This window comes from Anolis carolinensis, chromosome 1, assembly GCF_035594765.1.
Source record: "Anolis carolinensis isolate JA03-04 chromosome 1, rAnoCar3.1.pri, whole genome shotgun sequence".
Lineage (NCBI taxonomy): Eukaryota > Metazoa > Chordata > Lepidosauria > Squamata > Dactyloidae > Anolis > Anolis carolinensis.
In genome coordinates, this window is record NC_085841.1 from 204,161,430 (window position 1) to 204,175,895 (window position 14,466).

Consider the following 14,466-nt stretch of genomic DNA (forward strand, 5'->3'; position numbering starts at 1 on the left):
TTCTCTTCATGCACCATAGTTAAAAGAGGCCAGATGTTGGGACCTTGGTGCATTAGTCAGAGGTACCACTCAGAATTCAAAACATTGTTGGCAAGGTTTTTTAATTTTGCAGTGTGCCCACAGATGTCATCAGACTCCTTGCTATCATAACCACAGAACCCCGCTTTCCTCCCAAAGGTTTCACTGCTGGTCTCAGTCCACCCCCATTTAAATAATGTTCACAACAATTTTCAGGGTGTATTTTTTCACTAGAAAAAACAGCTAAAACCTCCAGATAGCCTGCAACAACTTCAGTAAATAGCCAAAAATTAACAGAAGTGCATTTAAACTGTAGGATTAATGCTGTTTAATACCCATTTAACTGCAGTGTCTCAATGCCATGGAATCCTAAGATTGTAGCTTGGTAAGGGTTGTAGCTTGGAAAGCGAAAGATCTTGTTTTTTTTTTGTTTGTTTGTTTTTGTTTTTGTGTCAGGAGTTGCTCCTGGAGTGAGAGAATTGGCCGTCTGCAAGGACGTTGCCCAGGGGACGCCCGGATGTTTTTTGATGTTTTTACCATCCTTGTGGGAGGCTTCTCTCATGTCCCCGCATGGAGCTGGAGCTGATAGAGGGAGCTCATCCACACTCTCCCCAGGTGGGATTCGAACCTGGCAGCTTTCAGGTCAGCAACCCAACCTTCCAGTCACTTAGTCCACTACGCCATCTGGGGGCTCCGAAAGATCTTGTAAAACCACAACATGTGTATTTCATAGCATTGAGCCTTGGTAGAATACTGTTGAACTGCATTAATTATATAGCATAGATACACCCTAAAATGCCTTCTAGAAATAACACATTGGACTGAAAATTGACCCCTGTACACACACACACCATGCAGTTGCCAATCCCTTTAGCCCTTTTCCAGGGCATGCAGAGTATCAGGATCAATCCCACTTTTCTAAATACAAGTGATGAAGTTTTAAATGTTGTGTATCCCTCTGCTTCTGAATGAAATTTGCTGATGTTGCTTGTTTAATTTTCTTCTCCTTAACTTGTTTGCAGTGTTTAAATGTCACCCAGCTGCTAAGGCATTATGGTCTTCGCCCCAGTTCTCCCATTTCTCCAAGCTTGTTTACATACCTGTGTCCCGCATTGCTGTATCAGATTGACAGGAGACTTTGTATTGAATATTTTGAGGATTTACTGATTGAAGACTTGAATAAAGGCAAAAATGCATCGCTTGGGAGCATGAATAAAACAGGTGCATCAGGTAAGAAGTGTGTTGTCAAAGAATCAAGACCGGAAAAAGCATGTGTTTGTATTTATTATTAGTGTCATTTTCTGTTATGAAATCAACATGCTGCACAGGTGTCTTTTTTGGCTAGCTGTAAATTTTGTTATAGTTTTGAGTACGCAGTGTTTACGATAAGCTCATACGGTCAGTCGAGCCAGTCAAAGTAACAGAGAGTGAGGCGTGCTTACTCTGTTACCCCATACAAAAGTGGTGGACAAATGTGACCACTGACCCTGCTTGAAGCCTCTCAACAGTCCCCCAAACCCTTTCAGCCAACCAATTCAAATAAAATATACTGTTTTCAGATGTTTTATGTCCTCAACCATATGGCGAGTCCAAAACGTGCCAAGGCATGTCCAGCTCACACAGAATCCTCACCCCCAGGGCCTCCAAATGCTTCAAAACAGTAGCAGGAAGTGACACAGTGTCAGTTCTGGTCATCATTTTGGCAAGGACTTGGGTAACAATAGAAGTATTTGGGTGCACTATCAGTGCGAGACTCATCCCATGTGGAGGGTCCCAGTGGGGGAAATCAGCCTCTGGCTTTCATATAATTGCCCACCTGACCATAAAGCCACAGATCTTCCCATTATTGTCTTTGTCGTCAAGTGTCTTCCTCTGGTTCATGTAGAGCAGTAGTTCTCAACCTGTGGGTCCCCAGATGTTTACCAGCTGTTAGGATTTCTGGGAGTTGAAGGCCAAAAGAACCATGGAAAAAAGAAAACGTTGGAGCTGTTTTCTGAGGATGTTTAAGGCTAATCTTTCTTTTTGATTGTTTTGTTTCAAAGATTATAAGACTACTCAAAGATTTATAAGACTACTCAATAGTTCAAAATCTTCCCCCTGGGCTTCTTATTCTTCTTGGTGTGAAAGGATGCTTGCTCAGACATTCACAGCATTTCCTTTATAGCAGGAGTAAGTGGTCATGTGGCACTTTGGATATTCTTGTATTGAGGCTCTCAGCACTCCTTCTCTTGGATGTGCTTTCCAACAATATCTGGAAAATAGCACACCTCCTATAGTTGCTTTATAGACTGGCATTTCTTAGTCATGTCTTTCTCCATGTTTGCCATCTTAGCGGCTCCAGCCATTGGGACTCATCTGTGAGTTTTTAATCAGGGGCCATAATACATTAGGATTGCTGAATTTCAAGGGGCAGCTTCTTCCCAATGGCTAGCAAATGATGTGAGGTGACTTTTCTAATCAGATTCCAAAGTTTCCTCTACATGACACCACAAGCTATTTTGGTTTTGCATTTAGTCCATCTGGCAGCTACACACAATCACTTTCCCAGGTAGAGGCAATTATTGTATTTAAATTGCATTCTTTAGATCGTGTGGCCTTTCAGATGTTCTTGTATTGATGGAACTGGGCTCTATCTCTTGATCCAAATAATGTTCATGCTACTGTTTCTGAACAGAAAAGAGTTAAGTTTAATAGCGCTTAAGAAAGGTGGTTTCTTTCTCTTATTCAAGTTAGGGCAATTTTTCATCACGGTCTCAACTGCCTTTACGGAGTTCTGCATACGTGTTATCATATTTCACTCCATTGTAAACTGTCATATCCAAAGTGGGTATTGATTTCATATGAAAGATCCATGCAATTGACATTTCTTAAACTTGGCTGTATCGTTTAGATGCAGTCTTAACATACATCATATCTACTTAAAGGGTTTGTGTTTATTAGACCATTTACCGGAAGCCTAACATTGCTCAGAATTACCAGCTCTTGTTACTCTATAACAGTGGTTCTCAGCCTGTGTGTGGGTCCCCAGATGTTTTGGGCTTCAACTCCTAGAAATCCTAACAGTTGGTAAACTGGCTGGGATTTCTGGGAGTTGTAGGTCAAAACACCTGGGGACCCACAGGTTGAGAACCACTGCTCTATAACATTCAGTGTGACTAAATGTTGCGTGAAATGATATTCTTAAAAAAATACTGTGCCTCATTTAAATAATCACAAAGCAAGACCACCAAATAACATGTTTTAAACATCAGTTTTCAAAATTCAGGAAATAGAGCACCATCTTGGAAACCTCATCATACATAATATAACATTTCCTAGCTGCCAAAAGTAAATATAGTCAAACTTTTCTGTACCACCTAAGATTGGAGGACAGATGGGAAACACACCCACATAAACCCAGTTTACCCTAGAGAATCTTCAATTGGAAGCTCTTATTTGCAAGGATCATTCAGTACATAATGTTCAGTACATAAAAGATTCTGTAGCCAATTCAGTCAACCCTTCGTATGAATCTGTATTCAACCATTTTTATTCTCAGGCCTTTTTCATATGATTATCCACACATTTCTGTGGAACTGCCGGATGAGGTGTTTAATGGCATTTTGTTTCTAAAGCTGGGACAATTGCTGTAATCATAGAGAACCTTGGAGGGAATTGCCTTTAGCTTGAAAATAATGGTCTAGCTAATCTAATGGTGAATATTGATTAGTCGTTTTGCAGGCACTTACAAGCGGTGTCAGAAATAAAGCACAAATTGAGTATGTTCAGATATATGTTCATATTTGTTGGAAAGAATGCCCTGGTGGTAATTATTTTTAATGAATGTGGCATCATTAAGAAAGGTTAACTTGTTGTATATAAATTTCCCATAGTGACACAGCTACTACCTCATTAACTGTACTCAAAGATCCGATAATACCAAATACTCAATATATGCTGCATATGGTAGCAAATTGTTTGTTTCTGTGGGCAATCTTATTTTTGGGAGGTTTGACCTTAGCTTAATTGCCAGGAGAGTTTATGAAAAAGCTGCTAAGCATTTTCTGCCAATTAAAATGTTGAAACTGTATGTGCATGTTAAAGCTGCCCACATGCGCGCGTGCGCATACCCCCAAAAATCTCTCATCACACATATGCCTTTGAACCAAGTTAATTATAAAGTTTCCACAGATGAGCGCTTCTTTTTAAAGGAAGCATTTCCTGTCTCGATAATGAGGGAGGGAACTGATGAATAAGTAATCTTGAAGACCTTCAAAGTTTTAAGTGACCCAATTTTGAAAATAAGTGGAATTTGTAATAGTCATATCGGTACATTTTGCTGGAGAAGCTAGCATTATTTAGAAAACAATGCCACTTTGTTGCAGTGATTGAGGAGCAGCTTGCTTTGTCACATTAAACCTCAGGCATAGTACTATACTTTCAGGATGATTTGCGTGACAATCTGAAATAATTATCATATTTTCCAACATTAATTAATTAATTAGTATTGCTGGTAATTTCATCAACAGCTAGCAGGATGGCTTTCTCATGAATATAAAACTACACCCATGAACAGGAAAATGAAAGCCCAAGTGTCCCTGTTGAATTCTCAGTTGGCTTTGCTTCATATACATCTGTCTTGATGGCAATATCTCCTTTGATCTATTTCATCTGTCTTTCTGTTCTCTATCTGTTGCCTCACTGGTACAATGTCCATATATCTTTCAATTCTTCTCTGTCTTCTTATTGCCTTCCCCTGTCATTGCTTCCATCCCTTTTCCACCAGAAAAATTATTGCAGTGATTGGTGGCAAGTCAAAAATATATCCAGGTAAAGGATGGGGGGGGGGGGGGGATGATGGCAACAGTGAAGGAGGGCAACAGTGAAGGAGGTGAAGATTTCCAGCTCCAAATTCCTAGTTTCCAGTAGAATGAGAAATCATGGCACAAAATAATAATGGTACAACTGACTTGGGCAATCACATGTCCTATTCAAGCCATCCCTCATAATTTCTTGGCTAACACACTGCTTTATAATCCAGGTTGTTGGATTCTGGATCCAGCTTCCCTCCAGTTGCCCCCCCCCCCCCTTTTTCCATACTCCTGTTCTTGGCTTTCATGCTTTATGCAACATATCCTTTGGCAGATTTAGGAACACAAGAGACCTCTGTTCAAATATGGCATTCTAAAGACTTAGTTTGCACTCTTAATGACAGTGTTTTTGAATAAACAGTACCCTTCACAGCTGCGGAACCAGTCTTTGGGAATTTAGTTAAGCTAAAGTGCTAGCTATTAATTCGCCAGTGTATTGACAAAAGGCTGAAAAAACCACACCAGTTGTAGTTCCAAGGAAGAAGAGGAAGTAAGGCAGAAGAGTGTTCCTTCCGGGACAAAAAGGTGTTCTGTAAACATGCTTTATTTTATTTGCCTGTCAGCCCACTTCTCAGATTTCATGATGATATCTTATCTGCTTACTCCAAATAAGCCATTTTGGAGAAAGTAGGAATATGCAAGCTCTGGTCTATGCCCACTCAGATTACTAAATTTAACATAGTTACTGTACTTTTCTGTTTAAGCTACAGAGAAACTAGAAACTACTGTGATTATTTATGCAAAATAGCGGCCTCCCAGGCTTTCCCAATAGCTTTGGCCAAGGACTGCTGGCTCTTTAGGAATATTTGAGAGATAAAGCATTGACACATGCTTGGAGCAAAGTTGCATGCTTCACGAGACAAATTCCATTGCGTGAAATAGCACTGCTATGTCACATTTCCTCCTTTCCTCTATAACATATATGGCCACACATTGTCACAGTTCACTGCATGGGGAGAGGTTGACACAGAAAAATACAATGAACACCACTTATTCAGAAATCTGAAATGTTCCAAAATCTAACATTGTCCACATGGATGGCTTTGTTTTTGATGGTTCAGTGTACACAAACTGTTTCATGCACAAAATTATTAAAAATTTGTATATAAAATTACTTTCAGGCCATGTGTATAAGGTATATTTGAAACAGAATTAATTTTGTATTTAGACTTGGGTCCCATCTCCAAGATGTGCATATGTGCAAATGCAGGTTTTTCAAATTTTGAAAAACTCCAGTCCAAAACTCTTCTGTTCCCAAGCATTTTAAATAAGGGATATCCAGCCAAATCACATTGTGATAGCAACCACATTGATTTCAACAATTATTTTGGAATTAGCATAGTGTCTCACTTTGGTTTTCTCTTTACCTGTTTCAAGTGTTTGCATTAAGCATAGTGTTTTCAGGAAAATACATCCACCCTACTTCTGAGGAAAGTCAGCACGCTGTAAAATATAAAGCTGTAAAATATAAAGGATATAAAGGTTCAATTCTGGACAAATTGCTTCTTGTTATCAAGGAATCCACCTTTGCTAGTTAGGAACACATGGCCATTGCGATCAAATCTATAGAGAAAAATGCTACAGGTATTGTTTTTGAGACATTGAATTCTACCTATTATTGTGTCTGAAAGTGTTCTGTTCATAAGGCATCAGCTGTCTTATTTGCATTCAGGTCCCAGCGGCCATTAGTGGTGATTTTGATTCTTTGCTGTTTTGAATTGTGCTCAATTAAACTATTTGGGAGGAGTTAAATTTACACAAGTATTAGAACAAGATTATAGTTAGGCATCAGATGTTAACTTTTCCGGTGTGTAATCAAACCATATAGATTTTTTGAGAAGAGAACCCAACCCAATGATGCAGATAATAAAATCACACAATGAGTCATGATGATTTGAGTTTACAATCCCAGGTTTATGTCTATAATAGAGGGGAAATGTGTGTGTATTTTTTCCTTTGAGTAATAACTGTTTTGTTTTTTATATTGGTGATTTGAAAACTTCCTGATTAATGTTTTTCTTTCTCCTTCCTCTTCCACAGCCTGGATTTGTGGCCTCATTTCTATCACAGTCATTAGCCTGCTGTCCTTGCTAGGTGTGATCTTGATCCCTATAATTAACCAAGGGTGCTTCAAATTTCTCCTCACCTTCCTCGTTGCTCTTGCAGTAGGAACAATGAGTGGAGATGCATTGCTTCACTTGTTGCCACATGTAAGTTCTGTCCCATCCCAGTGCTTGTGCTTTCCATTGCTTTCGCTCTTTAAGTGTCATCCAATGTACCGGCATTGCACACAAAAGTGTTTGTAAATGTATGCAGTTGCTAAGCTATCGTTGAGGGTTATTGTTATAATAATGCAAGTCTTTCATTGATTACAATTGAGCATGGTTCATTTAGTTGCTTCTGCGTACAGTGGAAGTACTGAAATACACACACTCAAAATACTAGAAGGTAAATATATGTAGTATGCATTAAAACAAAAAGACTTCTGTGACCTAGTTCTGTTCCTGGAGTCCTGAAAGCTGTTGTGAAATTAAGATGTGTGCCAGAAGGTGTAGCCTAACCAAGGATAATTCACTTTTGACACCCCTTTACTTGTAGAGAGTTAAGCATGGTCTTAGCTTTCTTTGTTTAAAACCAGTGGGTAGATTTTGCCCCCAGAATGTTTACAAATTTTGCTGTAATAAGCAAACATATAGATATAGGTTTTTATCCCTTTGGAATGTTACATTTCTTCAGAATTCAAGCAAACCAACCCTGTTAAAAATCGAGATTTCCTGGCCCTTCTACAGGTTTTCAAACTACACGTTTATACTTTACTATTCTGATCATGGATCAGTATAGAAGATGAATGGTGGCTGTACAATGACAAGAGTAGGTTCACTAATATCTGTAGAAGAAGGCAAGGAAAAAGGTTGCTATAAGTATACTATAGATAAAAAGTCTTATGCGTGTACACTCCTCACCTGGTAGAAGTTCTATTGAATTTGATAGCTCTGCATTGCTCTCTCTGTGTTTTAGAGGCTAATAGTTAACCAATGTTGTTGTCAGAAGACCTGTGTTCTTAATGTCCGAAGGAAATAAACCAGTCTTTCAGTTTAAGAAAATATCACTATCAACACCCTCAGTACCACAGTATTATTGTTCCATGCCAGAACATTTGGAATGGGAGCTTGCAGCTCAGGAGAGTTATAATTTACTAGCTGTGCCCGGCCACGCGTTGCTGTGGCGAAGTATGGTGGTATGGGAAATAAAGTATTGAGGAATTGGTGGTAGTTAAGGTCAAGGGTAAAGGTTTTCCCCTGACATTAAGTCCAGTCATGTCTAATTCTGGGGGTTGGTGCTCATCTCCATTTCTAAGCTGAAGAGCCGGCGTTGTCCGTAGACTCCTCCAAGGTCATGTGGGATGACTACATGGAGCGGCGTTACCTTCCTGCCGGAGCAGTACCTATTGATGCACTCACATTTGCATGTTTTCGAACTTCTGGGTTGGCAGAAGCTGGGGCTAACAGTGGGGGCTCTCTCCACTCCCCCAATTCAAACCTGTGGCCTTTCGGTCCAGAAGTTCAGCAGCTCAGCGCTTTAACACGCTGCGCCATCAGGGGATATTATTTCCTAAAGGTTGTGAATATACAATATTTCTGATTGGTTTTTTTTTGTTTGCTGGAGGCAAGTATGAATGCTGCAATTAGGAAAAATGATTAGGATGTAATGGCCTTGCAGCTTTAAAGCCTGGCTGTTTCCTCCCTGAGTGAATTTTTTGTTGGGAGGTGTTAGCTGGCCCTGGTTGTTTCCTGTCTGGAATTCCCTTGTTTTCAGAGTGGTGTTCTTTGCGATATTTTATGTGCTTCTACTGTCTGTGGCCCTGAGAAAACAGAGGATTTTCCAGACTTTGATGATGGAAATACTTTGTTGGGAGGTGTTAGCTGGCCCTGATTGTTTCCTGTCTGGAATTCCCTTGTTTTCAGAGTGGTGTTGTTTGTGATATTTTATGTGCTTCTACTGTCTGTGGCCCTGAGAAAACAGAGGATTTGCCTGATTTTGATGATGGGAATACTTTGTTGGGAGGTGTTAGCTGGCCCTGATTGTTTCCTGTGTGGGATTCCCCTGTTTATTTACTGTCCTGGTTTTAGAGATTATATTGTTCTGCATTATTCTACCCCAGTAATTATTTCATATTAAAGAAGAATCTCACTTATCCAACATTCGCTTATACAATGTTCTGGATTATCCAACGCAGTCTGCCTTTTCATAATCAATGTTTTTGTAGTCAGTGTTTTAAATTCATTGTGATATTTTAGTGGTAAATTTGTAAATACAGTACAGTAGAGTCTCACTTATCCAACATAAACTGGCCGGCAGAACGTTGGATAAGTGAATATGTTGGATAATGAGGAATTAAGGATAACCCTATTAAACATCAAATTAAGTTATGATTTTACAAATTAAGCACCAAAACATCATGTTAGACAACAAATTTGTCAGAAAAAGTAATTCAGTACACAGTAATGCTATATAGTAATTACTGTATTTATGAATTTAGCACCAAAATATCACGATATGTTGAAAGCATTGACTACAAAAATGCGTTTGATTAATCCAGAACGTTGGATAAGCGAGTGTTGGATAAGTGAGACTCTACTGTAAATACTACATAGCATTACTGCGCTTGGAACTACTTTTTCTGTCAAATTTGTTGTATAATATGATGTTTTGGTGCTTAATTTGTATAACGATTACCTAATTTGATGTTTAATTGGCTTTTCCTGAATCCCTTCTTATTATCCAACATATTCACTTATCCTGCCGGCCTGTTTACGTTGGATAAGTGAGACTCTACCGTATATTTCTAATCTTATATTATCTGCTCAGAACTGGATTATATGAGGCCTCTTTTGCACAGCTGGATAAAGTGCACACTGAAGTGGATTATATGGCAGTGTGGAGTCAAGATAATCCAGTGCAAAGCAGATAATATAAGATTATAAATGGGTTATATAGCTGTGTGGAAGGGCCTTGAGTCTACACTGCCATATAATCCAGTGCAAATTAGATAATCTGTGGAAGAAGTCTAAGTGAGGCCTAAATCTGCCTGTCCCCTAACTGAAACCTGGCTGTCCCTTGGTTGCTAGGCAACCAAGTGGGCAGAGATTAGCCCTCTAAACTGGCAGCAAATGGATAAAAACAATTATTGCTCTCCCTCTAATTAGGACTTTATTTTTCTTTTCTTTTTGTTGTATCAACCTTGAGGCGTGGATGATGGGTTGTGTTGTCAAATTTTGAGGTTGGGGGGCCTGTACTTTTGTTGTTTTGTGAATTGCCGTGATGCCATCACTCTTTTATATATATAGATTGTCTTCTAATTTAGATTTCCTAAAGCTCAATTGTTTTTTTCATTTAGATTTCTTTTGTGTATAAACTGTCAGTATGAACTCAAAGCTTTCAATTTCATCAATTATGCTTCTTTTAAAACAGTCCCTCAAGCCTCACAAAGAGAAGGGTATGCAGTGGGTGGGGGGAGCACTGGGGGAGAATGGAAAGTTAATTTTGTATTTCTCTTTAGTTAAGGAGTGCCATGTTGGCTTTACTTCAGGAAATACTAATGCTGCGTCTTTCTCTTCCCTACCATGTAGTCCCAAGGGGTGCACAACCACAGTAACCATGATGGCCAAGGTCACCACCAGCACGAACAGCAGCATCTCCATGGGCATTCCCATGAACACGAGGGACTGGTCCACAGCTTCCTCGAAGAGTATGATGCGGTATTGAAAGGTCTGGTGGCTCTTGGTGGGATTTACCTTCTGTTCATTATCGAACACTGCTTAAGAATGTTCAAGCACTACAACAAACAAAGGGTAGGTTTTTGATGTCTTCCATATTCTGATATCGGGGAGGGAAGTATTTTATCGAGGGGACTGAGTTTTTAAGTGGCTTGTAGACAAAATTTGTATTGTACTAGCTGTGCCCGGCCACGCGTTGCTGTGGTGAATTATGGCGGTATGGGAAATAAAGTATTGAGGAACTGTCAATTTTTTGGATGTTTTGGTGCTTAATTTGTATAATGATTACCTAATTTGATGTTTAATCGGCTTTTCCTGAATCCCTTCTTATTATCCAACATATTCACTTATCCAACGTTCTGCTGGCCTGTTTATGTTGGATAAGAGAGACACTACTGTATATTTATAATCTTATATTATCTGCTTAGAACTGGATTATATGAGGCCCCTTCTACACAGCTGGATAAAATGCACACTGAAGTGGATTATATGGCAGTGTGGAGTCAAGGTAATCCAGTTCAAAGGAGATAATATAAGATTATAAATGGGTTATATAGCTGTGTGGAACGGCCTTGAGTGTACACTGCCATATAATCCAGTTCAAACCTGATAATCTCTATTTTATAGGCAGTGTGGAAGAGGCCTAAGTGAGGCCTAACTCTGCCTGTGCCCTGGGCTGACTGGGTTGCTAGGAGACCAAGGGGGCAGAGCTTAGGCTTCTAACTGGCAGCAATTGGATAAAAACAATTATTCCTCTCCCTCTAATTAGGACTTTATTTTTCTTTTCTTTTTGTTGTATCAACCTGGAGGCTTGGATGATGGGTTGTGTTGTCAAATTTTGAGGTTGGGGGGCCTTTAGTTTTGTTGTTTTGTCGGTTGCCAGGATTCCATCACTCTTTTATATATATAGATTAGTCCATCTAGTAAAAGAGTGTTCTGAGAGTAATTCTGGCATTAACCAGGTCTGGAAAAAACAATCAAGAGTGAACTAGCAACAGATTTTTGTGATCCCACAGCAGGTTCTGCAGCATCCCAAAGTGAATGGTACTTCTGTGTGAAACCTATGCTTAAGTACAGCTTGAACTTATCCAAAATTCCAAAATACTCCCACATGGTTGCCTGAGATAGTGACACCCTTACTTTCTGATGGTTCAGTGTGTTCAAACATTGTTTTATGCCCACAATTATTGAAAATATTGTTTAAAATTACCTTCAGGCTACATGTATATGGTGTATAAAAAAACAAATGAATGTTGTGTTTAGACGTGGGTTCCATCTCCCAAGGTACTTCATTATGTATATGCAAGTATTCCGAAATCTGAAAATCTGAAAAAAACCCTCAAAATATTAAACACTCCTCCTGATCACAAACATTTTCGATAAATGATACCCAACCTATATTTTTAATAACCAAACTCAGTTATTGCAACAGTATATAAAAAGCTCCCCGCCCCACTCCCCAAAATGGAAGATTTCAGAACTACTGAGTGAAGCAATTCTGTTACTTGGCTTTACTTACTTTCCTCAGAGATGTAATGTATGTGCTTTTGGAAGTAAACAGAGTCTAAAATATTATTTCCCTAGGATTTAAGGTAGAATTTAGGTTACCCTGCTAAGTATCTGAATGGACAATTTGTTGTAGGGCTCTTAGGTTTTCTATTTTGGGGGAAATGAAAAATGCGTAGATTTCATGCTCTGACGTTTACAGCATTTGCAGCAGGCCAATGAGGACGTTTTTTGGAGGCCTAGTTCAGAGTTACTATTTTCTTGCCTCGAAGAGAAATGTCCCATGAAAAGTGATTCTCTTTGAAATGAGGACAATTTTTTTCTTCCTTTGAGGTTAAGGACTCTTTTAGATTGCACAGTTATAATGTTATGATTCTCTTTTAACTGTGGTGGTTGTCTCCTTATGGAATGCTGGAGGTTGTAGTTGGGTTAAAGTGGAATCATCATGCTATCACTATGCACTGTGAAAGGGCCCGTTAACAAAACCAACATGGATCATATTATTCGGTGTGTATGGTGCACTGCCAAAACTAGATTTGTTGTGTGTGATCCATTGCTATGCTGGGGCTATTTTCTTTTTTTGTGTAACAATGATAGTCATTGGCCTAGAGTGGATAAAACAAGCTTTCCAATGTAGCATTGACACAATTAATTTGTGTCATCCACATCTGAGCAAACCATGGACACTTTCACACTATGCAATTAGAGTACTTAATTATCTCGCTTTAATGGCCATTGCTGCATCTTGTGGAATCTTCCTAGGGTTTCTGATTTAGCCAAGGCATCAAAGGAGCTATCTGGCTGAGAATATTAAACAGAACAAAACCAAAATCAGATGGAACTAAGTGGGGTCAAAATGCTATAACTACCGTATATTGTGTGAAAGAGACCAATCTAACTGCCCATACATTTTTGTTGCTTATGAAAAAGCAACTTACTGGATTGTCAAAAGTTGTACCAGATAGATGTCTATGGTATATTTTTTCAAGCCACTGTGTAGGCCATTCCTTTCAAGGACTAACTGGTTCACAATGGTACAAAAATTGACTTTAGTGATCCTTCTGGTGATTGTTATGTGCTTGGCTGTTGATAAGGATGTGAGACCAGAGGAACCAAACAGACTCGATTATTTCTCCTTGAGGGTAAAAGCAATAAGATTGGGACTGTCAGATGGTTAGGCAGCCATAAGATGACTTAATTTGAGAAAAAGAAGTTGCCACCTCAAGCAATTTTGTAATGATAAAATCTAACTGCTGCCATCAGAAATTGTATGTTGGAGGTAATTGGTCCTTACACATAGACAGCTTTTTATATGTTGAAAGTGTTGATTTTTAAAAAAAATTCCATTGAAATCTTTAAAGACCGAGAGCTTGTGTTTCTCTGGAAACCAGATTAATCTGATTTAGAAGTTAGAGGTTAATATGGCATGATTATTTCGTTATTCCCTTTAAAATCTTGATCACTACCTGGGCACATAGATCAGTGGTTCTCAACCTGTGGGTCCCCAGATGTTTTTGCCTTCAACTCCCAGAAATCCTAACAGTGGTAAACTGGCTGGGATTTCTGGGATTTGTGGGCCAAAATACCTGGGGACCCACAGGTTGAGAATCACTGATTTAAATAAAGATGCCCTGAAATAAGTTCTGATCCCTCCCTTTGTACTCATTTGTTCTCTTTCCTTAACATTACTAAAGCTGTTATGGCAGATACAGTGCTATTTATTTTTCTGACTCTGGTGGATCTTAGATGCTAGAGATCTTCACATGAAGAGAAACTGGCTGATGCTTGCCCAGAAGGCACCAGATCTGGAGTGGGATATGGTTTATAGATATTGTATATATTCATTATAATTTTTCCTTTACAAGTAGCTATACAAGTTTCCCTCCAGAGCAGTAGCATGAGAGCCAATTCTGTACTCAGAAGGCCAAATAAAAAAGACACAGCCCAACTCCTTTCCCATGCACATGGTTCTTGGATTGTGGAGCAATTTACTGAGAATGTATATCTAGATGAATGTATATGCACACACAAACACATATTTTACCCATCCTGTGTCCTCAGCTGGGTGTTGCAGCTGTGCTGGGAACCCTGCAGTGGGCCTGAGCATCATTGTAAGGAGCACAAATCAGGCTGTGTGTCTGGAAAAGAAAAGACCAGGGGGTGCCATGGATATATGGATGGAAGGACGTCTTATTCACAGTCATGAACAGACAGTATGTTGTGTGTCTAGCACAGCAGCAACACCCCCAAGATGTGCCAGAGAGACAAGTGGACTCTGCGACATTCAAGGGGTTTACTTCGCAGACATAGAGATC

At 39.3% G+C, this 14,466-nt stretch overlaps 1 protein-coding gene across 2 annotated transcripts in view; it reads left to right on the plus strand.

Moving 5' to 3' along the window:
• Positions 1 to 14,466, plus strand: part of slc39a10 (solute carrier family 39 member 10) — a 62,971-nt gene that overhangs the window by 33,555 nt on the left and 14,950 nt on the right. For both annotated transcript variants that reach the window (XM_008117276.3, XM_008117275.3), the window contains 3 exons: positions 1,041 to 1,248; positions 6,909 to 7,078; positions 10,499 to 10,720. In XM_008117276.3, coding sequence (XP_008115483.2) covers positions 1,041 to 1,248; positions 6,909 to 7,078; positions 10,499 to 10,720 — 600 coding nt within the window. The remainder of the gene's footprint in view (positions 1 to 1,040; positions 1,249 to 6,908; positions 7,079 to 10,498; positions 10,721 to 14,466) is intronic.